The sequence below is a fragment of the Periplaneta americana genome, chromosome 3, assembly GCF_040183065.1.
Source record: "Periplaneta americana isolate PAMFEO1 chromosome 3, P.americana_PAMFEO1_priV1, whole genome shotgun sequence".
NCBI lineage: Eukaryota > Metazoa > Arthropoda > Insecta > Blattodea > Blattidae > Periplaneta > Periplaneta americana.
The window spans coordinates 153,470,948-153,497,108 of record NC_091119.1 but is presented as its reverse complement, the minus strand read 5'-3'; the positions used below and the strand labels follow the sequence as shown (position 1 = coordinate 153,497,108).

General features: G+C 35.5%; 2 protein-coding genes across 2 annotated transcripts in view; both read right to left on the bottom strand.

The window, feature by feature from the left end:
• Positions 1 to 8,863, bottom strand: part of LOC138696680 (medium-chain acyl-CoA ligase ACSF2, mitochondrial-like) — a 33,857-nt gene extending 24,994 nt beyond the window's left edge. Inside the window, exons 1-2 of the mRNA XM_069821965.1 lie at positions 8,746 to 8,863; positions 667 to 829 (exon numbers count right to left, since the gene is read on the bottom strand). Coding sequence (XP_069678066.1) covers positions 667 to 829; positions 8,746 to 8,759 — 177 coding nt within the window. The 5' untranslated portion in view covers positions 8,760 to 8,863. The remainder of the gene's footprint in view (positions 1 to 666; positions 830 to 8,745) is intronic.
• A 1,930-nt stretch (positions 8,864 to 10,793) lies between these two features.
• The window catches only part of LOC138696679 (medium-chain acyl-CoA ligase ACSF2, mitochondrial-like), a 41,236-nt gene continuing 25,868 nt past the window's right edge, over positions 10,794 to 26,161 (bottom strand). Inside the window, exons 7-13 of the mRNA XM_069821964.1 lie at positions 24,115 to 24,263; positions 23,068 to 23,236; positions 20,668 to 20,766; positions 19,303 to 19,451; positions 15,801 to 15,942; positions 13,846 to 13,956; positions 10,794 to 11,007 (exon numbers count right to left, since the gene is read on the bottom strand). Of these exons, the coding sequence (XP_069678065.1) occupies positions 10,882 to 11,007; positions 13,846 to 13,956; positions 15,801 to 15,942; positions 19,303 to 19,451; positions 20,668 to 20,766; positions 23,068 to 23,236; positions 24,115 to 24,263 (945 nt within the window). The 3' untranslated portion in view covers positions 10,794 to 10,881. The remainder of the gene's footprint in view (positions 11,008 to 13,845; positions 13,957 to 15,800; positions 15,943 to 19,302; positions 19,452 to 20,667; positions 20,767 to 23,067; positions 23,237 to 24,114; positions 24,264 to 26,161) is intronic.

Sequence of the window (26,161 nt, the reverse complement as noted above, 5' to 3'; positions counted from 1 at the left end):
TTACAGTGTCGAAAATACGACCGTGTCCGTCGGCAGTATGGAATTCGGCCGACTCTACGTGACGCTCTTGGAAATGATTTTAATTGTACAAGTGCAGTTCTGAGATTTTTATCGAATACAGGACTTGACAAGGTGATGTAGTTTTTAATGACCCGTTTTACCTATCCTCCGGACTTTTTACATCCGGGGGTTACGTTTTTTAGTGTACGATTTTAACAAATTTGACATTCGGACCTTTTACATCCGAGCATTTTATAAATGCGCCAGATAATTTATCTCTGGTGGCATTTGTTTTATTATTTTGTTGTTTCTTTTTAAATACTACACAGGGTCTGAGAACTTCTCACTTTTATGGTTTTTATGCTTCACCTTGTTTAAACTGCATTTGTTTGCCTCGTTTTAACCGTGACAACGCTTTTTAGTTATTTCAAGCTTTCTGGTTATTGTATTGTGTTTGTGTTTAGTCAAAGATTTTAGATAAGGGCGCAAATAGCCATAGTAGCTGACGCGCCCTCTTTTAAACCCCACTAACTAACTATGAAGGAGTAATAAAACAGAGAAAGAAATTCATACAGAAACAAGCAAATGACCATACAGTTAGTTTAATGTAGGCCTAAATAATGTGAGTATTCTGACTGGTTCTCTTATAAATAACTTAATTATTACCTTTTCTCGAGCCTCTCTGAAAGTGATGCGTTGTCCCTGGTATAAGGACACCACAGCTTCTTTGTCTCCCCATTGCTCCGCAGCCAAGTCGATGACTTGTCCCAGAGTGATAGGAGACAGTGGTCTAGTCCCCGGGTTATGCCAATAACTGGGTTTGAATGTCCTGTACGTACAAACCATGCATTATAGGCTACCTACTAATATTCTGCAATGTTCGAACATCAGAGAGGTTGTGAAGACATTACAAGCGTCATCTAATTTCATATCAAAAACTAATAGCAAAATCTGTACTGAAATCCTTAAGCGGTTAAAACATGAAGAGTTGAGAGTGGAGGACAGCGAATATTTTTATGACAACGTGAAACAAACACGGCAGGCCTCCTTCTGCAGAGCGAACATCGGCGAATATCGAACTTCGCCAGACTCGACAAACTTCAACCAGTGGCGATTCCTCCATGAAGGATATAAGGATGATCCTACAGTTTAATTTCGTGTCTCTGAGGATAGAAACCATTTTAATTACAGATTTTGATTTTTAATGCGTCTCGACGTAATGATTTTCTTCAAACTTCCACATTCTGTCGTGAGTTGTCACCACGGCACATCTCAGACCATAGAAATACTTTGCGAGGAACCATCGAAATATCTTAACAGCAAACCGCTTTTTCCTAGCAGTGAAGTTAAGGACAGGGGAGGGTGCGGAGGGCGGGGTATGGCTTAACTTTAACCATGTGAGGATGTGACCGTATATCCTAATACTACGACCCTTCTTTCTGGGTGGTAGAGACCTTGTCAGAGTCTACAATACGAATTTCCAAGTACTCTTGCCTTCTCCTTAAATACAGTTCATTGGTCACTTTAAAAGATCAGAATAAATGAAATAATAAATAATTTAAAATGATATAATATAAAAAATAAAATGAATAAAAATCAAAATTACATAAAGATAAATAAAATAATCTACAATAAATACAATAATTAACAGGACTTTCAGATGACAGGACAGCCGAAAGAGTGTCTGAAGTTGTATTTGATCATTTAGAAGAATTTAACTGTAGCAAAAAATTAATTGCGTATATTCTATTATTATTATTATTATTATTATTATTATTATTATTATTATTATTATTAGTTTCTATCTTGGTCATCGGTCGTCAATTTCATATCCTACATACAAAAAAAAATATCACGAGTCGCCACTGACTTCAACCGAACATAGAGCCTGTAATGCACGACGCTAATACCTATATCCAGAGTTGGGACTTTACGCATAAAAAAGCTTATTTACATTACAGTAAAATACGCGTAAATAATGCGTAATTAACGTAATAAATGTAAAATACGGAAAAATCTTCAATAACTTTTATTTTTAGTCCTTCTTTGTTCAGTTTGTGATGAAAATTTATAGTTTGAACTGCCAACAAACCTGGAATATAACTCGAGGCTACCAATTAATGTTGAAAAAATGAAGACCCTAAGAAGATTTTGCAATTCATACCGGATGAAGTCAAAGGTTTCTATACAGAACTGAACAAATGGCCTACGACCAACAAAGATAGTAATGTCAGTGGAAGCGAAGATTGAAAAAAATAAGTTTATTAATGTTCTGTATATTCAGCCATGCTTCCCAACTCTTTGATGATTAGTCATTTACCACATAAAATTTGGAAAAATATTACATTTAATGAGTTATTATGTTCAAATCATAAAATTTACCTTAAAGTTTTATACCATAAGAAGGCCTTTATCACTAGAATAGTTCATTTTTAATACCTCACAAGTGACAAAATCAAGACTTTCGGGAAATCAATAAAAACTATTTAGTTTAATTATTTTTATTTTTATTGTCAAAATGTATTTAACAAGTGATATTAGTTGCTAAATTAGGTTTATTCATTATTAGTTGTGTTTTATAATAGACTATATTATACGAAGTCCCCCCCCCAAAACATTAATTAGGATGTTATAGGGTTTTTTCAACAAACAACTGAAAGTAAGCAAAACATTGCTATTTTTCTAAGTATTACAGTGAATGAAAATATGAACAAATGTTATAATCTATGTAAAAACTACAATATAAAATCACAAAAAAATGTATATTTTATTTTTCTGCTGCAACAGACATTTTTTGTCCACACCTGTGGAGTAACGGTTAGCATGCCTGGCCGCGAAACCAGGTAGCCCGGGTTCGATTCCCGGTCGGGACAAGTTACCTGGTTAAGGTTTTTCCGAGGTTTTCCCTCAACCCATTACGAGCAAATGCTGGGTAACTATCGGTGCTGGACCCCGGACTCATTTCATCGGTATTATCACCTTCATCTCATTCAGACGCTAAATAACCTAACCTGTTGATAAAGCGTCGTAAAATAACCTACTAAAATAAAAAAAACAGACATTTTTCTTATCAGGACTTAAAATGAATGAAGTAATTGATGTTTAGATTGTCAAAAGCAATAAATGTTAGTTTATTACTCCATGCAAAAAAAAAACAGTTTTCTATATTACGTATTTTACATGTAAACTACACGTAAAATACGTACGGATAATTTACTCGCCCAACTCTGCCTACATCTATGAAGTACTGATGCAAGCTTACTTTGTACTAACACTGCATTTTTACATACGAAAGTGATTGTATCAAAATTAATGTAGTCTGCAGTTATTATTTTCTCCACCCTGAAACAGATAACACATCAGTCTTTAACATTATTGTCATCTTCGTCATTCATGTGGATTAGACCAACGATTTACTTCGTCTTCACTCATGTTATAATAGGCTAATTATTTAATGATTAGTAGTCTATTTAAAATATATTATTTTTAATTCTCTGTTTATAATTTCCTACAGTAAACGTCAACTAGTTTTTAATGCATTCACTGTCTCTACTGCTGGCTTTCGTTGGTCTCTCCTGTCACAGTACTACATACTGTATTTGAAAGACAGGGTCCTCCATATAGGCATATAACGATGCTTCTAGCGACATTTTCTGTTATACGCCTCCACACAGTTACTGCACCGTTTCTACGGCAGTAACTTTAGTTTATAATACCTGTGTAGTGGTGAAAATATTCAGGTGGAGGTAAATCCGCCATCCTCTTTTACTTAGGTTGGGCATAGCTGATCTAACTCTAATGGTTGGGGAGAAATTAAAGAGAGAAATACTGGAACGTCTTGCGGTTTCGTGTACTATACTTAAGTGTTACGCCAGATCTTTTGCACACAGCACCGCAACGCCAGCGCAACACACAACTAAATACACGTTCACTTGATATATAATTTGTGTATTCGCATAGTGAATATACAGACATGCATTGGCTGCTGCTGAGGAATACACATGACGTTTTCCCTATCGAAAGATTTCATCTAGCTATGTGCAAACTCGTATTTACGGTATGTTATCTAAAACTGGCAAGTTATTAAGTAATTCATTGAGGTCGAAAAGAGAACCGATAGGTTGCAGGTACCTGATGTGATTTTACAATTAATGGAATCCATAAGAATGCCAACCTTAATCATTTGTCTTGTGTAATTATTTTATTTTCCTACTAATTCTGTACAGTAGTGGCAAAAAAAAAAAAAAAAGGACCGACCCTTGTAGCTGATTTCAGAGTCACAGATTTAAATTTTGCTAGTCACAAAACACATCCATCTTATATAATTAATTGTAACAATGAAATTTATTGCATTTGTTCGATTCTTACCGTCTTTTGTTTCCTTCAGTGCCTCAAACTTACAGACGAAAAAACTTTGAGAGTTTTATTTTCATCTGGCATCAATATTACATTTCTACCTCTATTTGGCAAAGATAACTGCGTATTTTTACATTAAATAGCAGTACGTACCTCTGGTTTCACTATGCATATTGAAATTACCACAGTTTGAAACAATACACAGCACAGGATTCTTTTGTATCAGCTACAAGGGTCGGTCTGGTTTCTTTTGCCACCACTGTACATATGAAATAAACTTATTGACAAAACAAGGTGCAGCATTTTCAATTGTGTATCATGTCACAATGTTCTAAAACGTAGAATTATGCCTATAATGCCTCTCTCTATTTAAAAGTTCACCCATCAATAACTTCCCAACCGTTACATTACGGACATAGGTAGACCTATATCAGGTTAAATCGATGTAGATTAACCCAAATTACATTACCCTGAAGAATTTTACATTATATATTAGGCCTATTATATATATAGGTCTATACATATAGGCTATATTGAAATTTGCTAAATTACGTAACAAATGCAATTCAATCACATTATTTTTTAAGTACTTAATACACCAAATTGAAAACTCTTGTTTTATGATTACTCATACACCTCCTTAAGAACCTAGTTAAACAGCAGCTCCTTAGGTTTGGCAAATTAACTTCTGCTCTATATTTCATTTTCTTAAAACATCAAGATAACAAGTGACTGTCCAAGAAACACTTTTGTCTTGTTTTTAAAAGACATCATTGAAAGTCATGGACAGTACAACCAGATCAGAAGCGAATTTCATCTGAGACTGTCAAGATACGTCCAATATCTAATCAATTTTAACTGATACGAAATCATAAGAATAAAGATCACTGTGAACATATGTATTTACCACTTGAGTCTTATAGCCAGTAAGTTAATTTTGTATGCTATTTGAGTGTCTTTTAAATCTGAAGTTTATTCCAGTTCTCTCTTATGAACTGTTATTTTTTTATCAGGGAATTGCTGTAAATAATTGAAGATAACTCCCTTTATCTATAGTCATTAAGCCTATATTTTCCGAATTAGGTACCTGTGTGTGTGAAGGTAACCTTGGAATTCACCTTCACATAAAAATGCAACCCCCTCTCTCCCCTAAGCAGGGCGTACAAGGACAACAGAGAGAATAAGGGGAATAGAAAACCAAAAGGACAAGGAGAGTAAGGAGAATACAAGGAGAACAAGAGAAATACAAAGAAAACAAGGATGAGAAGATGAACAAAGGGAATACAAGGAAAACAATGGCAATACAAGGAGAAAAGGGGGAATACAAGGAGAACAAAAGGAATACAAGGAGAACAAGGGAAACACAATCAGGACAAGGGAATGCAAGCAGAGCAAAGGGGATATAGAGGAAACAAGAAAAATGAAAGACGAACAAGGAGCAGATAATGAAAACAAGGATAACAATGGGTGTAACAAGGAGAACATGGGGAATATAAGAAGAATGCCAAAGTAGAATTCGAACCTGCACCTGCGCATATGAATTCCGCTCATTACTTTCATGCCATGTTGCAACACGATTGTTTCATCGTACATGTGATGTACATTTATCTCTATTTAGTATAGGGAACCTTATATTGTCTGGTGGACCTACTTCGTTATTTCTGGAGTAACTTTGTTTGAACTGTAATTAAACCAAGTGAAAACGGGGAATACAAGGAGAACAAGAGGAATACAAGGAGAACAAGAGTTCTTACTCTATCAGTAAGTACTAGTATTTAGTATTTATTGCTACATGCAATAGCTACAAAGTAAATACATATTTTGGACGTAACGTACACCTGTTTGAACAAGCTCGTGTTCGGAGGGGTTCCTATAAATATTTTGTACTAAATGAAACATAACAAAGATTCAATAAAATTACAAAACCAATACAATTATTACAAAACAGGGATAATTACGAAGGTAAGAATAGAGAATCAAGTCAAGTGGGATTGATTGAATAGTACCTATAATGAAATTAATAAAAAAAATTAATGAGTACTAAATGATTTGTTTAATATTTTTCTGAAATTGATTAAACTCAAAATAACCTAGGTCAGAATTTATTATCAAAATAGAGTTGTACTGGGTAGCTCAGAAAGGAATGCATTTTTCTTTAAATTATAACTCGGTTGTTTGTATCTATGCACAATTTTAATTGAAATAAACTCAAAATACAGACATTGGAGAATCATGTGTGATAAATTACATCATTCAAATGTCTACCCTCACGACGCTGATGTTTCTCTTGAGGGTTTTCCGTCGACCAGTAGCGACAGTTATGCTTATTAACATACCCATCTAGATGAAAATGGGCTTTACTGATTGTTGAACACGCTCAATGTTATTTTCGCTCCTGATGCTCCTGTGGCGACCTACAAGTCGTCTGTTTGTTGTGTTCCCAGTTGCCTCGAATTTTCTTACCCATTGCTTAATCACATTTGCACTTGGACATTATTTGATAACGTGCAGGCGAAAATGTGCACGAAATAAATGTTAGGGGTGAGGATGGTATTTTTTAAAACTTTTTTCCTATTTGGTGTAAAATATTAATTTTTTGTATGTAGAGAGCTCATAGCTGTGGCAACTTAACCAAATAAAGATATTTTGAAAAAAATATTGGGGGGCCCAAATTTGAAAACAATATACCCAATGCAGGATTGTACTAAAACATATATATCTAAACCGTTTTTAAAGATAGATTCAAACAATTTTTGCAATGTATTTGCAAAAGCATGTTCTACAAACTATCTGTAACAGAATTTTGATATTAGTCCCTATGTTTGTAAAATAAACAATTAAAATTTAATAACAATTTTCTGATTTCCTTTCTTGCAAACAAACGGACGTATTTTTTAAATGAAATCAATTAACAAAATTCTGTTCCAGAGAAAAGTTTCCTAATAGTCTAAAGAATGTGTCTTCTAAATTTCATGCATGTATCTTTAATAGTTCAGAATTTATATCCATTTTTGTCTGGCAATGCAACAGAAAAATGAAGTTACTGGAAACCGATAAAAGCGGGCGTGTGATTTAAAAATCCATAGCGCAGGAAGTTTAAAAATGACGTCTCAACATCCGATAAGGGCACAAATACCCACAAAATGTTATGGAATACATTCCACACATATCAAAAGGTATTTTAAAGAAAAACATTTTTTTTTTTTTTTTAATTCAATTTACCGGAAAAAACAATAAAAGTGGACGAGTGATTTAAAAATCCATAACGCAGGAAGTTTAAAAATGGCGACTCAACATCCGATAAGGGCACAAATACCCACAAAATGTTATGCTATGCATTCCACACATATCACAGTGTATTTTAAAGATTTTTTTTTTTTTTCCCACCAAAAAATACCATCCTCTCCCCTTAATAAGTTTTGTAGGATTTTTTTTTTTTGTAATACGACCGCACACAGAAAGCACGCTCTGCACCGCTGAAGCGAACCATCTCTACTGAATTTCCAAGTCCACTTCACCCGCCAGAAAACAGTGTTGCAACGCCCTCTCTTATATTCGCCGCATAATTAGAAAAACAAAAATGCATTCCTTTCTGAGCCACGCAGCATAACCTTGGCCTGTAACTTTGGCTATGATTTATTCCAGTGGTTGTGTAACATTTAGGTTCAGCTGTAGGACATGTCAGATTTCTTCTGGTAGGATAAACATGTTGTTCTTTATATTTCAGACGATTTTTATGATGATATTTTAATAATGTACACTTAGGCCTATGTATTTGTTTAGTTTGAAAAACATTAAAATCGGAATAAATCAAATTTGTTGGATAATAATCAATTCACTTGCAAGTCTAGCTTTCAGGTATAAATCCGCTTAGCTTAAGGCTCCGAGATCGATACCCGGCCCCGGAACAATTTTTCCCTTGAAATCATTCAAATCAGCTTCACAGGAATCTATCCCGCAAAGCTAGATTTGCATAATACACGTCACTGCTCGTTAACATAAAACCACAATTTCAAGTCGCACAGAGTTTCTGTGCACTCAATGTTGGATGTTTGACGGTTTGTCAGTCCACTTTGGTGTATGTGGATAAAAAGGGAAAAATTGAGTCGGTGTCTGGTAGAGTTCCTGGGTAGCTCAGTCAGTGGAGCGTTAGTGCGCTTAGCCAAAGGCCTCGGGTTCGATACCTGGCCCCGTAACATTTTTTTCCCCTTGAAATTGTTCTAAATTATTCAAAACTTAAACAAATCTTAATTATTCGCTTTTGAAGCAATACGAACGGAGAAAAGTAACGCTGGCCCTATACGTTCAGATATGAATTTTTTTAGTGTTGGTGAAATACGCCGCTGTTACATGTGCGATTTACAGTATATTAAGCTTTGTATTGCTCACCTGTTGTTGCCCATGATCACCGGGTGTCGCTTAAGACGAAACTGAGCGAAAAAATGTGCTACTACAATATTAATAGTAAATCGAGAAGCTTACGAAATGATAATGAATGTGCTGATTCACGTTTCTTACATCTTTACGTAATATGACACTAATTGCTCTCATAGATTTCCAAAAGATATGATATTACATTACTAGTTGTTCAAGAAAGCTGTGTTTTCTACGGTTTGTTTGTTTGGCACTTACAGCCCTTTTTATGTTCAGTCTTCAGTTCATATTCCGTTGCTGCTTGTTTTAGGCCTACTGGTAAACAGTAAATAAGACAATATCTAAAGTAATCTTTCTTAAGTTACAAGGACTTCTTAGCTGTATCTGCCATTCGAAACGAATCAAATAAGCAAACGGGAAGGAAAAACAATTAAAACGTACACTATACCTTGACCAAAACTACTTCCGACTTGAGAGCTTACAGAGAAGGGGGAGCAGTGTTGCCATGTTGCCCATCTTCCGTGTAAGCGAGCGCGCTGCCGATAGAGTGCAGTAATGAACGGCTGACATGAACACATACATTTCTAACCAATTTGTTGAACACTAGGCATTAAAATTTGTGTACATTATGATTTTTAGTCTATTATTATTATTATTATTATTATTATTATTATTATTATTAATATTAGTAGTAGTAGTAGTAGTAGTAATAGTAGTAGTACCGGTATTCTTCAATGTAATACCGTTAGAAAAGCGTCGAAAGGACTGTAAACTGTAAAAACAGGTTTAAATTTAATACGAAGCCTTTACTTTTGTGAGTGCCGGTATTCTTCAATGTAATATTAGAAAGGCGTTGAAAAAATTGTAAACTGTAAAAATATCTATGATTAAAAATCTACATGGCCTTTTTCTTTTCCAATATGGATAACAGTGCTCTTATTAATTTTAACACAAGCAGCAGTTCTCATTACAATTTGCGCCAAAGGTAAAAGAGACCCGCCATTATCTTTTTCTCTCTCACAATACTCTCTTACATAACACACCATCTCTCGCGCTTGACTCTTTACCGGGGCATCTTGTTCAATATTCTTTGTTCTCCGCCTGCCTTTTCTTCCTTCAGACATTGCACAAGTCACCTGTTTAGAAAATCTCGCAGAAACTAGAAAACGCACACTAGTCACACACTCCACCAATAACAACGAAGATAATACGTCTAATATAATTTAAACACAATAATTATCGAGACACTAAAACAATAATACAACTAAATAATATTTTTAATTCCCACAAAGCACGCGCTAACCAACCAACTCAAAGTCATTCCGGGTACCGTATTCACCACTAGGCCGTAGTATTCACGTGCAACTTGTAAACATAGACACGGCAACACCGTCTCGTTACCATGGTTACGCGTCTCTCGTGATTGGTTGATTTGAATGGTTGCCATGGTAACATGCTAAAGGCACCATTTGTCAGGTCGGAAGTAGTTTTGGACAGACCCTGCAAGGTAAATTGGCAGTAGGAAGATTCTTCTCCTAACCGGGTGGCTACTTGCTTCACTCCATTTTTCTTCGTTCATTGATAGAACTTAGAAAAAATCTGAAAGGGAAAATAAAAAATGGACTTACCCTAACTGGTATCACATAAAGATGAAAGTTATCGCATATCACAATATGCAACTTGTCTGGACAATATTGCAGTGCATCGATTGTAGGTTATTTTTCTATATTTATCGATGAGCGTAATTGAAGAGGTGGATTCCAAAGTATCCTAAATCCATATTTTAAGATTTTAACTTGCTTTATTCATGTTTTAATGTATCCTTTTCAAGCCAATATACAGAGTGATTCAAAACTTATGTTACTGAAGAATACAGTAGATAGAGAATACTTTAAAACAAACATTTTTCATTAAGCAATGGCGAGGATCTGAAAAAAAAATAGCAATAATACTGAAGTTCCCGAGATGTACGGGAGAGGTCATTTGCCTATTTGGCACAGTACCATAATACTGATCCTAGTAGAGGAACACCGAGGCTAAAAATATAAAAATAGTGCGAAATGTAAGGAAAATTTTCAACCGTTTATTTATTTGTACTTATGTAGTTATCTTCATACATGTATATGATTTTTTCTATGTCACATAATGAAATTAGTCTGGAAGGCCAAGCTCTTTCTTCAGTTGCTCCAGCAGACGAAACTTCTGTATCTTCCCGATCACAGTTCTTTCGAATTTCTTCACGAATCGTATATACCGCGGCACTCTATACTCTGGAATCTGAAACAAACATAACGATTATTATTATTATTATTATTATTACAGGCTCTTTAAATAGAAACTTTAGCCCCATTGTCAACCGCTGGTCACCCAGCAGTCTTTACCAACTGTGTCAACACCATACACTGTAAGATGGCGCAGTGGATAGCTGGAGAATGTAAAAAGTGTCGTAGCCTGTTCCCTCCCCTATGGATCAGCCACGCTGAGAGGTAAAGAACATGTAATTTTGCGTTATTGTCTACATTTTTCAGCTATCCATTGCACCGGGCGTATACTACTGCATGAGCGTTTCATTTTCGCAGATGAGTCTCGTATGATTAATTTTATTAATAGTGCTTTGTGAAAGGGCGCAAGAAACCCATTATCAACACTTAAACTTAACGAGTGAGTTATTCTACTGTTTTCCAGGTTGAAATGCTTCCTCTTAAAGCTGTTGAGTGGTGTATCAGCGGAATACAGTGCATTAATTTTTAACCTTTCCTGCCGATCCGGAGTTGCGTCCGACCGTGGACTTGTTTCCCGCTTGACCTGATTACCTGGTTAGTTTTTTCCGAGGTTTTCCCCAACTGTAAGGCAAATGTCAGGTAATCTGTGGCGAAACTTCGGTCTCATCTCGCCTAATTTTGTATCGTGTAAAATGTGTTTCAATTTTTTCATGGCCTGGAATGGATTGCGTAAGCACGCAGTTGGGTACCATTAATTATTTACAGTTTAATCTAGAAATTAGTATTGTAAATAATAAGACCCTAGTCAGTCTGCTATTAGTGCTTCCTTGCTATTGATCATCCCAGGGTCCAACCATGAGTTTCCTTAATTTATGTTTCATAAAACAGGAATTTTGTGGTAGTTATCTGCAACGATTAGAGAAGGAGCAAGCCTGTCTATCTGGTCTGCCTTTTCGTTCCCTAATATCACGTCTGAAATTTACACCAATCACATGCATATTATAATTGTCCCTTATATAGTTCACAGCTGCCTGCGAGTCTCTAAAAATTTTTTACTTGGTTATTTAACGACGCTGTATAAACCACTCGGTTATTTAGCGTCAATGAGATTGGGCTTGCTCAGATGTAGTGTCGACTGCGGGCCGCCACCGAACATTTTACCCCGTGGTGTTTGGTCATTAGTTGTTAGTGGTAGTGCTTTTTATCGTAGGCTCTCCCTGGGCTCATGGTAGGCCTACTTCGTGGGACCGGAATTGAGAGACCGCAGTGTTACCTATGCGGAAATGTAAAAGATTCTATAGGCTGTAGGGAAGTTCGGAGGTTTTCCACGGGGGAATCTATAGCGTGGAAGGCCTTAGAACATGCACACTTTTCCATTTCGGGTAGTAGAATGTGCCCATCTATGGTCCGTCCCAGGAATCTGTGGAGTAGAAACACGAAACAAGACCTCTGCGCAAGTGGTATGTGGGAAGGCTAGGGCCAATGACTATAGTGAGGATCACGTAACTGTAGTTTCTAAAAGTCTAATTTGGCCGTCTCTTCAGTGTTGCCAACTAATACCAGTTATCACCAAAGAGGGAAAAATCACAATACTACGTACCGAAGAAAATAATAATAATAATAATAATAATAATAATAATAATAATAATAATAATAATAATAATAATAATATATTATTTATTTTATTTTATTGGGTTATTTTACGACGCTGTATCAACATCTAGGTTATTTAGCGTCTAAATGATATGAAGGTGATAATGCCGGTGAAATGAGTCCGGGGTCCAGCACCGAAAGTTACCCAGCTAATAATAATAACAATAACAATAACAATATAGCAATTAACAATAACTACATGTCTCACGTATTTACCACATCTCATCTTTATGTTGCGAGGTGTTTTCTACATGATTCAATAATTTATGAAATAGTATATTTTCCTTCTGGAATTCTCTCACATTATGTTGGTAATTAGGATTAGTAGGCTATGATCTAATATTACAATTTATTTTGTCTGACAACATGAAATTCATTGCTTTAATTAAACAGTTTAAGATTCACGAGACCTAACCTAAAAATGTAGTTTGATCACATGAAATGATTTAGTACGAATTCCGAAAACAGAATTTAAAATATAGGCCTATAGCTTACTTAAAATACTTTCAAGCCCTTTCTTTCTTGGAGAAGTCGCTACCAAGCTATTTCCTGTCTTGGACATTTTAATAAAAATCTAAATACGAAAGAATTTCATTAAAATGTCCATATATTTACATGCATGTTTCATACGAAGTAGGTCTATAAGTTATTTCTTATTTAATTACACTTACTGAATATAGAGTTGAATTGGAATCACAACGAAACAGAACTGAATTGTGTATTGATATTAATATTGATACCGGTATTAATAATTAATTATTAATTCATAAGCCTAGGTACTTGCATTTTCATCAGTTTACTTTACTGTAAACCGAAATTCGAAAAGAAGTTAGTAAAAGAAAATTCAACCTGAGAGCTAGAAAATCACTATAATCCACTAGCATATTATGTAGTAATAGGGGGAAAAATAGTTAGGTTTCACCCTTAGAGAATTAAGTAGTTGGCCTGGGCTATACTCTAGGGGGAAGCAGCCTATTGCTAGAACGAATAGAGCAATCGCTTGCAGGAGGGGATAATTTCTATCTGAACTCTATCTTCTACCACGAGCATCTCACCCCTTAGCGGGCTCGAGCTGATACTGCCCGCTATACACTCCGGCACAGACAGACTCTGCCGCCATATGCGCGAAGTTGCTCCACAGAATCCTGGGACGGACCATAAGCGGTCTACATGCGAGGGTAGTTCCTAGCCTGTGCCCATCCCCTAAAAGAGGAGTAATAGGTAAATAGACACTCCTTACCTTGTCCTTGCAGTAGTTTCTGATATCGTCTTCTGTGAGATTCGCCTCCTCTCTGACTCGAAGGTACACACAAATTTCCTCTCCCACTCTCGGATCAGGTACGCCTAAAACCTGTGAAGTTCACCTTCTTATTTAGTGGCATGTTAAATTATTTAATATACATACTGTAAGTCTTACTAATAATATTTGAAGAAAACAATTATTTATAAGCAGTGCTGTCATGGGAGTCATAGGGACAATACGGCGTATGGGAACCTACAGTTTTTTAATGAGTCGTATGGGGAAGAAAAAATTCTGTCAGTACGGAGTCATACGGCGTATGGATGCCTAAATTTTGTACAGGGAGATCTGTAATGATCTTAGATATCTCTTGCTGTTCTTAATGTATCTTCTTTAATATCCATAAACATAATAAGTCCACCTCCACAGCGCTGAATTCCATGACCATATATAAAAGAATGGTTAAGAAACAGCGAAGTGTTGTGTACCCTTCAGGATTCATGAAGACAAGTGTGTCTCTATATGGGAACGTCCACACCTGTGGAGTAACGGCTAGCGCGTCTAGTCGTGAAACCACATGGCCCGGGTTCGATTCCCGGTCGGGACAAGTTACCTAGTTGAGGTTTTTTCCGGGGTTTTCCCTCAACCCAATATGAGCAAATGCTAGGTAACTTTCGGTGTTGGACTCCTGACTCATTTCACCGGCATTATCACCTTCATCTCATTCAGACGCTAAATAACCTAAGATGTTGATAAAGCGTCGCAAAATAACCTACTAAAATAAAAAAATAAATTGACGGGAACTTGTTTAAATTAAGCTTGTTTCAAAATTGTTGTATTAGGCTAAAAGGCGGACTAAATCAAAATAATTTCTTACTTCTTCCTTAACATAAAAACATTCACTAATTGCTGGTGGGGCTGCCGGCATAGCTCAGTCGGCAGAGGCGCTTGCCTACTGATCCGAAGCTATTCTCGGGCATAGGTTCGAGACTCGGGTTGGGTTTTTTCCAAGGTTTTCCCCAACCGTAAGGTAAATGTCAGACAATCTACGACGAATCCTCGGCCTCATCCCGCCATCACCAATTCATCGTCGCTAAATAAGCTAGTAGTTGATACAGTGTCGTTTAATAACCAACTAAAAATATGGCTGTCGGTAAAATAGAGAGAGAGAGGGGGGGAGAATAAAATACATTTCAGGGGAGAAAACTAATGATTGAGTCGTATGGTCAAGAAAAAAGTTACCACGACAGCACTGTTTATAAGCAGTAACATCATGCAGTGTGATAACGTAACCGAATTGCGCCGAAACGCTTAAAACACATAACAAGAAAGTAAGTGTTATTTACGTGGCACTGATTTCCTTTTATTCACAAGATATAATACTTAATTTGTCAAAAGTGAACCCCCTTTTAATGAAGGACGATCACCCAGAAAACCTTGGATAGAAGTACGTACGCACATACATACATACATACATACATACATACATACATACATACAAAGATAGAAATATAATAATAATATATGAATTAAATTCATTTCTTGAAAAACCAGAAACCGGTTACTTTATTTAAATAATTAATTTATATATATATATATATATATATATATATATATATATATATATATATATATATATATAATATCTTATATTAATAAAAAATCGAATTACCAGCAATTAATAAGACATCCATTATAAATCATAAATACAGGACCAACAAAGAAAACATTCTCTTAAAGTAACAAAAATACATACATACATACATACATACATACATACATACATACATACATACATACATACATACATACATACATACATACATACATACATACATACATACATACATACATATCTACATACCGGTACAATACGAGTTCAAAAAATTGTACCTAATGCTCCTATTTGTATGTGGATGGATTCAGGATTTCGATAAAAAGATAATTAAACTTACCTCAACTTCCATAACATCAGGATGTTCCATGAAGAAATCTTCCATTTCCGCTGGAAAGATTTTGTCTCCAATTCTGATGATCACGTCCTTTATGCGTCCTACAATTCGTCCCCACCCTCCTTCCTCCAGAACGAACTCGTCCCTGTCATGTTCCAGTTGTAGAAAACAGAAATAATTAGAATATAGCTATATCAATACAATTACGTGTCTAATTATTGAAACGTTTCGCAACTTCGCACTGTGTTGGCGGACATGAGTTTCAACTCCATGCCACGGGATTAACTTGGTAACTATACATGTTAACACCAATTATTTTTGGAAAAGAGAAAATTATCAGAAAAATTTCGGTTACAGATTTATTATTAGTATAGATAATTAAACTTACTATTAATTTTAAAAAGTTTTGATTTTTAAGGCAAAAAGATTAAAATACAGTTTCCATGAAAACAGTCTTCATTATTAGAAAATTGTTCCCAAGGAAACGAATGCACGTCATGTACGAAAAAAGATTCTGATGAATTAAATTTAAAATTCAAAGGCGATTTAGATCTTATAAACTAAAGAAGAAATATATTTACAAGTCATTAAAATAAATGGCACACCTACAAAACACAATTTATTTCTTAGACGGCTTTGAACCGAAATTCTCTACCTGTTCATTCCGCACGTTAAACTTTAGTGACCGACATTGGTGTTTTCTCGACAGTCCGGACCTAATCATTAAGTAGTCCTGATTTCGCCCACCCCAGTCAGGCAATAACCTATAAAGATAACATGAGGACAAAACTGAATAAGGAATTTACAAAAGAAGTGCTAAGGAAACATTTTGGAGATTAGGTCCGTGGCGCATTTCGCTTAGGTCTCATCCCGACATTTATCTTAGCGCTCGAGGGAAAGACAGGATAAGTTTAACTCATCCTGCCTTAGTTTCCCTTGGGCGTTATGACAAATACTGGGATGATACTACAAGAAATGGGCCACGGAGCTAATCGCTTCCTCCAAAATTGTCCTTGCTATTTTTTTGTGTAAATTTCTTAGTTTTTTTCATAATTTTATAGGTTATTGCGTGGGTGGGTAGGCGGCCCCTCCTCATGACTGCTACCTTGACGTGGTTGGAGGGCTTGAGTGCCTCTTGGATCCTGAATGAAGTAAGAGAGGCCAGACTAAAGGCAGTCCATAGGATAAGTCAGAGCCAAAGATATTATAACAAATTGGCAAACTTAGAAAGAGTTTCGCTAGTTCTCAATAGATGACTCTATTATTGAGGCTGGTTTAAAAGTATCGGGGAAAATGATGACGTGGATTAAGTATCAATTATTTTCATAATTGACAGTTTCAGCTGCTTTCCGCTAACCTAGTGCTTTTTACAATCATTGGCTGGGAATGAAATTTTGAATTATATAATGCGTGTATATTTATGTACTGCTGGCAGAACTGACTATTATCTTTGCTATCTATTCAGAGAAGTAATAACTAAAGAAGCCAAACATACACGAATAAAATCGATCACTATCGATTACAAGGGGCTAGATAACTTTGAATGCTGCTAGTGTACTGTACACTTGTGTTCAAAGATATCTGACTCTACTAAACGATAGTGATCCATAATTTGTTAGTGTAAGTGTGGCTTCTTTAGTTATTACTTCTATGAATAGATGGCGAAGATAAATAGTGTTGCCAGTAGTACATAAAATATACCCGCGTTATAGAATTCCTGTGAACAAAAAGAAACTTAAGTGTATAAAATTAGAGTATTTTATGTGGACCAAATAAAGTTTCAATAATCAAATTATACAATATTTCGACAGAATATCAAGTTTTCTGTGCGTAAAGATTTATTGTAATCTTACCTCAGCCCTCATGTAGCATTACATCCGTCTAGAGAAACTACAAATTTCAAATGTGAATAACTTACTTACTTACTGGCTTTTAAGGAACCCGGAGATTCATTGCCGCCCTCACATAAGCCCGCCATCGGTCCCTATCCTGAGCAAGATTAATCCATTCTCTATCATCATATCCCACCTCCCTCAAATCCATTTTAATATTTTCTTCCCATCTACGTCTCGGCCTCCCTAAAGATCTTTTTCCCTCTGGCCTCCCAACTAACACTCTAGACGCATTTCTGGATTCGCCCATACGTGCTACATGTCCTGTCCATCTCAAACGTCTCGATTAATGTTCTTAATTATGTCAGTTGGAGAATACAATGCGTGCAGTAATGTGAATAACCAATAGTAAATAATATATTATAATGTATTGAAAATAATTGCAGCAATTATTATACCATTAATATAAATATTTCTAAAATGTTACTCGTATGTATTTCACTATAAAATACGTAAGTTAATTTTTCATTCTGTTTTTTAACAAAATAATCCATTTTTAATGTAAGGTCATGCATCGTTTGTCAGTTGTTAGGAAAAGTTTAAAGTAATTTAACACCCTACATATAATATCACGTTTATTACACTATCGTCACTTACAAATTGCTTTTAAGGAACCCGAGGTTCATTGCCCGCCATTGGTCCCTATCCTGTGCAAGATTAATCCAGTCTCTATCATCATATTCCACCTCCATCGAATCCATTTTAATATTATCCTCCCATCTACGTCTCGGCCTCCCCAAAGGTCTTTTTTCCCTCCGGTCTCCCAACTAACACTCTATATGAATTTCTGGATTTGCCCATACGTGCTACATGCCCTGCCCACTGCCCACTATCGTCAACTGTTAAAAAGTCTTCCTTTACCTAAGGTTTCCTAAAAAAATATATATGTATGTAACTTGTATGTAGAATGTACTTTTTCGCACTCTTATAATATCAGCATTCGCCTACATCTCGTGTTGACAATCTTTTCATTCCTGCGTAAAGTTGCACTTTACGATGAAGTTGCATAAATAACTTATTTCATTAACCAAATGAGTTGAAGATTATATTGATGTTAATTCAATCATAGTACATCATCAGTTCAAAATATCGTACACATTACCCAGTAATACAGCGATTAGGCCTATAATGAATAATGAAATTTATTAAAATAATTTTCCTATATTTGAGACACAAAAATTCATAACAATTTCACTTGAAGTTCAGTTTTTGAGTCAAAATGTGTGGTATTGAAGTGGAAATTTTGTACAGTTAACTACTTACCTATAAAAAATGTAACAAACTTTCTAAAGAAAAAAGATTAATGCTTTATAACTGCGTACATTCTCGCTGTATGAAATAGTCCTACTTGGATTGGGTATAGGTTTTACGGACATTTGATCGTCGGTACACAGCATTGCCTTTGAATGCTGTATGCTTCTGCTCCGAGAGGACACCCGCTTCTGTCTTCTTAAGTTGACAGGTTGGAAATCACTATCGAGACCGTGGTCACAATGTTATATTCGGTAAGATAGAATTAAATTTACAGAAAATTATAAGACATATTACATGTCTATTCTTTACAGTACTGGTCTTGAAAAGTCTAGTAAATTAAAAATCAACTTATGTCTCACCCAGTTTTTGCCCATCCGTCACGTCCCATGTATTCTCGAGTCTTCTCTTCGTCGTTCCAGTATCCCAACATAACACTGTAGCCGCGAACACAAAGCTGTCCTGGTGTTCCCATTGGCACCATTCGACCTTCTTTGTTAACAACTTTCACCTAAATATTTATTAAATAATTTATTGTAAAATCTCTTTAATATACAAAACAAAAACTTTTGCAGAAATTGAATCTATTAATGGACAATATTGAAAATGGACGAATGCTTTATGGACAAAAAAAGAGGATGAAATGTCCGTGTACCAAATGAAAGTGGACAATATGATTGTGGATAATATAAAGTGGACAAACTGACGTTGAATGGTTGTTTATTACATAGGCCTATACAGGACGAGTCAGGAAGAAAAGTACATGTTGTGAGGAGTGATAATATTAGTGATTCTGAACAAAAAAGTCTCTTTGAACATATGCCCTGTTCTTAACAGAATCTGACATACAGCTGTTTGAAAATCACGGCGTCAGTCTCATGTCCTTCATCAGCACTCATATGGGGACACAACCAAAACGACATTAGGTTGTAGTAGGATCAATCAAACGTATCCTGGGCATTGGATCGGTCGCGGTGGTCATTTTTGGCCACCGAAGTCACCTGACCTTATTACATTGGATTACTGTGCGTGGAGTTGGCTTAAGAGCGAAGTCTACAAGCGCAAAATGGAAACTTCTCGCTTGCATTTTACATGCTTTTGCTCAAGTAAAGGAATGTCTGAATCGGCGCAGATCAGCAACACAGCAGCTGTCTACAAGAGCTGCAACGTGCATCAAAGTTGATGGTGGAATTTTTTTATATGTTCTCTAAAAACGTACACAGTAATACAGAACATAAGGTATACCTTATTTTATTTCAAGGAGTGCAGTTCGGTGGCTTATTTGAACACCGAACTGCACTCCTTGAAATAAAATAAGGTATAACAATGTTTTAATTTCTTATTACCTGCACTTTTCATGTTCCTCATTGTTTCCATTAGTTTTCTCCGAAACCGTTAAGAACAGGACATATGTTCATATAAACGTTTTGTTAAGAATCACCAGTATTATCATCTCTTAAACCATGTACCTTCCCTCCTGACTCACTCTGTATGTATATATATATATATATATATATATATATATATATATATATATATATATATATATACACATGCAACGCACACTTATATTATATTATATTATATTATATTATATTATATTATATTATATTATATTATATTATATTATATTATATTATATTAAATAGACATAAAGTTTAGATGGAAATAGAAACCTAGAATAACATTTAAGAAATTTGTATACGAAGATGCCTGTTTGTTCTTACCTCTGTGTGAGGCGCCACACGTCCAACAATAGTGTGATCTTTTGGTCCATCTGGGACAGGTAAAAAAATAGCCACTGCCTCTGTCATTCCGTAACCCAGCTGCAAGGAAAAATATTATTCATTATCATATTACAAGGTGATGTTGCGGAGTTCTAGTTCAGGACTGTTAGAATAATTGAGTCTAAAAGAGCGGCTTTATTTTACACGGATTTCTTACATAAATCAGGAGGGATATAGACGCTATTTGTCTGTACTCTTTTTTTTTTTTGTCTCGTTTATTACGAAATGTAAACGAATAAGCGTAATGTAGCAGCCATTGTGTCAATTTAAACAAAGAGAAGAAGTGATTGAAATTACCGAGAGATGTAATTGTCATTTTCTCCTTCTCCATTACCCTTTCGTTGCCTTCATCAACGAATTGTCCTTTTCTTCGCCTTCATCATGCTATCATTTTCTTGATTATGGTGTCAACTTAGCTGTCTTCATCACCGTCTGTAAGCCTACTTTTTCGTGTTCACAATTTGGTCTCATTAACCCTTTCATTTCCAAATCATCCTTTCAACTTCATCATCATATCATCATCATCATCATCATATCGCCATCGTAGTATTCATTTATGTTTCATTATTTTCATCTCCATTCTCTCGTCATCACAGTTGTCGTGTTCATAGTCTTTCCAGCGTCTTCGTCATCACATCCCTCCATAATCTTCGTCATCATTTTACCTTTGCAATCGTCGTCTTTATCATCATCCCTTCATTATCTTCATCGTCATCGTTTTACCTTCGCAATCGCCTTCATCATCGTTCCTCCATCATCTTCATCGTCATTAATTTACCTTCGCAATTGCCGTCTTTATCATCGTCTTACCTTCACCATCATCATCTTCGTCATCGCCTATCATCTTCATTGTCATTGCTTTATCTTCACCACCGTGTCTCCATTATCCTGATCGTTATCATTTTACCTTCACGTTCGTCAATCTTCATCGCCATCGTTTTACCTTCACCATTGTCATCTTCATAATCGTTTCTCCATCGTCTTCATCGTCATTGTTTCATCTTCATCATCGTCTCTCCTTTATCCTCATTGTCATCATTTTACCTTCATCATCGTCTCTCCATCTTCACCGCCATTGTTTTATCTTCACCACCGTCTCTCAATCATGCTCATCATTTTACCTTCACATCGTCATTTTGTCATGGACTGTCCATCATGTTCATCGTCATCGAATTCTCCTTCGCAATCGTCATCTTCATCATCGTTTCTCCATCATGTTCATCGTCATCGTTTTACCTTCACCATTGTCACCTTCATCATGAACTGTCCATTATGTTCATCGTCATCGTTTTTTCCTTCATCATCGTCGTCTTCATCATCATTTCTCTATCATGTTCATCTTCATCGTTTTCCCTTCACCATCATCTTCATCATGTTCATCGTCATCGTTTTTTCCTTCGCAATCTTCATCTTCATCATCGTTTCTCCATAATGTTCGTCATCGTCTTACCTTCACCAACGTTATCTTGATCATCGACTGTCCATGATGTTCATCGTCATCGTTTTTTCTTTGCAATCTTCGTCCTCATCATCTTTTTCTATCATATTCATCGCCATCGCTTTCCTCTTCATCAGTGTCTCGCCATCATATTCGTCATATTTTTCTTCGCAGTCGTCATCTGCATTATTGTTTCTCCATCATATTCATCACCCTTTTCCTTCTTACTCGTCTTTATCATCATATCTCTATCATATTCATCGTCATCGTTTCTCCTTCGCAATCGTAGTCTTTAACATCATCTCTCCATCATGTTCATCGATATCGTTTTTTCTTCGAGGCATAATGAGAATGATGATGACATAATAATGATGATGATAATAATAATAATAATAATAATAATAGTAATAATAATAATAATAATAATAATAATAATAATAATTCGCCTCTTCAGCGATCAATTTGACTTAGGAGCTCTTACATTATACACAACTCACGCGTAACCACTGGAAGATTAAATTCTTGAAATAAATCATTTTAACATTATGCAAAAAATAAGGAAAAGGAATGCTCGGAGGAAATAAAAATACGAGAGCTCGGGGACTACAAAGCTTTGGTTTTTCTCGACCGACGCATGCGAGGTGCGAGGCCCGCCTCGCACAATTCCGGACTATACGAGAGATAGTGACCTTGCATCTCGCAGTTATAGAAACCACTCACTATCTCTCGTGTAGTCAGGATTTGTGCGAGGCGGGCCTCGCATCTCGCAACTCGCATGCGTAGGTTCAGAAAAACCAAGGCTTTGATGAGAGCCAAATACGGAAGATGTAGAGAAACACTGGAGACTTGACGTACACAATTATGAGAAATAAGATTATATTTATATAAATGTATCGACTCACAATGACATTTTTGACGTTGAGAACCTTCTTAATATCCTCAAACAGCTGTAAGGAACAGGGTGCTCCGCCACACAAGGCTGCCTGCAGCGAGGTGGGTTTGAGACCGTGCTCACGTGCAGCGGCGATCATGTCCACGTATAGGGCAGGAGTGCCCAAGACAGTGTTGCACCTGCAATTAGTTAGAAAATTTCCCTCTCATAGTTATCATAGATTGTATGTTTGCATCCTGGAACGCATAGCCAAAATTACGGTTTATACTCAACAGTCTTATAGTAGATTTCACATTGGCACTGATCTTCAGAAGAACAGAAAATTGTTGTTGTTGTTGTTTTTTTAATGCCAGGCGTTTGACAATAAAATAATTTGTCTTCTTACACTCCAATATTTTTTCAAAGTTATTGTCATGGTTAGCCACTGAAGCACTGATTTTGAGCCGTTCCGAATCCATTTCTTGGTTTGAGTTGTACAATGGGCAGTTAGGGGACTGATATATTCCAATTCTTTGTAGGTGTTTGGCCAAACAGTCATGGCCTGTTGCCAATCTAAATGCAGCTCTAGACGATTTACGTTGTAAATCGGGAATTAACTGTGGATTATGATGCAGAGAGTCTAATTTTTTCTCTTGAGATTGTATTATCAAATTTTGTTTGTTGAAGTCTATGTAGAATTAATAAATCTTTTCACAGAGTAATACGAGATTTAGTAACAGGTCTGTAAGTAGCAGTGCTGCCCTTCTTTGCTAGTTGATCCGCATTGTCGTTTCCCAGGATTCCACAATGGGATGGTATCCATTGGAATACAATTTTATTCTTTTATTGAGTGTTATTAATTGAGAGAGCAGTACGACTATAGACAACAAATTATGAATTCTAAAGATCGGATTGAACCGTCATTTTCACTTCCAACTACGTCATACTAACGAAATAGTCATCATCTCACATGCAAATTTCTTTGCTAAAATAAGATCCATAATTCTATAAAAATATTGAACAATAAGTTAATCATTTTCATTGTTATACCAGTAATGCATTATCATACATTCCTTACTTCTCCTGTATGATCGCTTCCAACATCTTCCTGGGTTCGAACACTGGTGCCGGAATAAGGCACGTGTTGCCATTTCCAAGTCCGGTGAATATTACCCCTTGACAACCCGAAGCGTGGCAGAACTGAGTGATCGCCGGCATTTTGGAGTTCTGAAACATTTTAAGCCGAATAATAATAATAATAATAATAATAATAATAATAATAATAATAATAATAATAATAATAACAATAATAATAATAATAATTGAATAATTGAATAATTTCGAGGGAAAAATTGTTCCGGGGCCGGCTATCGAACCCGGGACCTTTGGTTAAACGTACCAACGCTCTCCCAACTGAGCTACCCGGGAACTCTACCAGACACCGATCCAATTTTTCTCTCTGTATCCACAGACCTCAAAGTGGGCTGACAACCGTCAAGCAACCAACATTGAGTACACACTAACTCTGTGTGACTTAAATTGTGGTTTTCTGTTAACGAACAGTGACGTGTATTATGCAAATCAAGCTTTCAGGTAACTCCCTGTAAAGTTGATTTGAATAATTTCGAGGGAAAAATTGTTCCGGGGCCGGGTATCTACCTGAAAGCTTGATTTGCATAATAATAATAATAATGTAATAATAATAATATTAAGATTTTACTGTAAATAATAATAATAATAATATTATTATTATTATTATTATTATTATTATTATTATTAAGATTTTACTGTAAATAATAATAATAATAATAATAATATTATTATTATTATTATTATTATTATTATTATTATTATTATTACTATTATTATTATTATTTACAGTAAAATCTTAAAGAAATTAATATCTAATTATATATACCATAATAATAAAGAGGATATGAAAGTGAAAAGAAGCAATATTAGGCTAGATTATAAAATTCCTCCTTAGAAAATATGCCCACGACAATAGAGTCTCAGGTTGATAAAAACGCATCTAACGCATGCTTAAATGGTATTATATGATATGATATGATATGATATGATATGATATGATATGATATGATATGATATGATATGATATGATATGATATGATATGATATGATATGATATGATATGATATGATATGATATGATATGATATATTTCGTCACAGCACTTCTTTACATGTAATGGTGTACCTCACATTTCTGTATCCGGTGCCACCATTAACATATTATTACAATAACACACAAATACTCCCAATTATACTACGTACCTTTTTTGTTATTTGGTCAAACTCCCCTTCAGTATTTCTCCTACATTTCATTTGTTATTCTCTATTTGTTCATTAATTCTAATATATCTAATATTCCATACTACTTTCACACCCCCTTTATCCTCTAACTACTATTCCCTAAAATCTCAATTTTGAATTATTTGTTCTTTGACTTTTTCTCCCATCTTTCTCTTATATTCATTTACTGTCCCAATGTTCAAATGTTAGTACTAATTTTATGCTGTCACTTGTTCACTTCTCTTAACCCTTTCTCACTACAGTACTGTATATTCTCACATTCCTATTTGCGCTCACTTTCACTTTCTCACTATTCTGCTTACACTTAATCCATTGTCACTATTCTCACTTCCTATAACTACTTATATTCTACAAATCTGCTTATACACTTTCTCTCTCTCCCCTTTACTTCTCAATCTTTTCCAATTTCACTTTATTTGCACTTTTTTTATCACATCCACATTTTTTTAAACGTATCAAATATCTCTGCTATATCCTCAGCTGTCGCAGGTTCTGACCTTTCTTTACTGTTCGTCTCTGCCTTAGTTCTGTCTCTGTCTTTCTTTCTATTTATTTCTTCTTCTATTCCTCTTTCATCCCCCCCCCCACGCTTTCACTTCCACATCCTAGATTTCCACTTACACTTGCACCCTTATTCTTTACACTACTTTCTTCCCTCTCACTTCCTGACTCTTGGTTTCTCTTTTTATCGCCCCTCGCCTTTTTCCTAGCGCCCGTATTTCTTGTTCCGTTATATATATATATATATATATATATATATATATATATATATATATATATGAGTCATTCCACG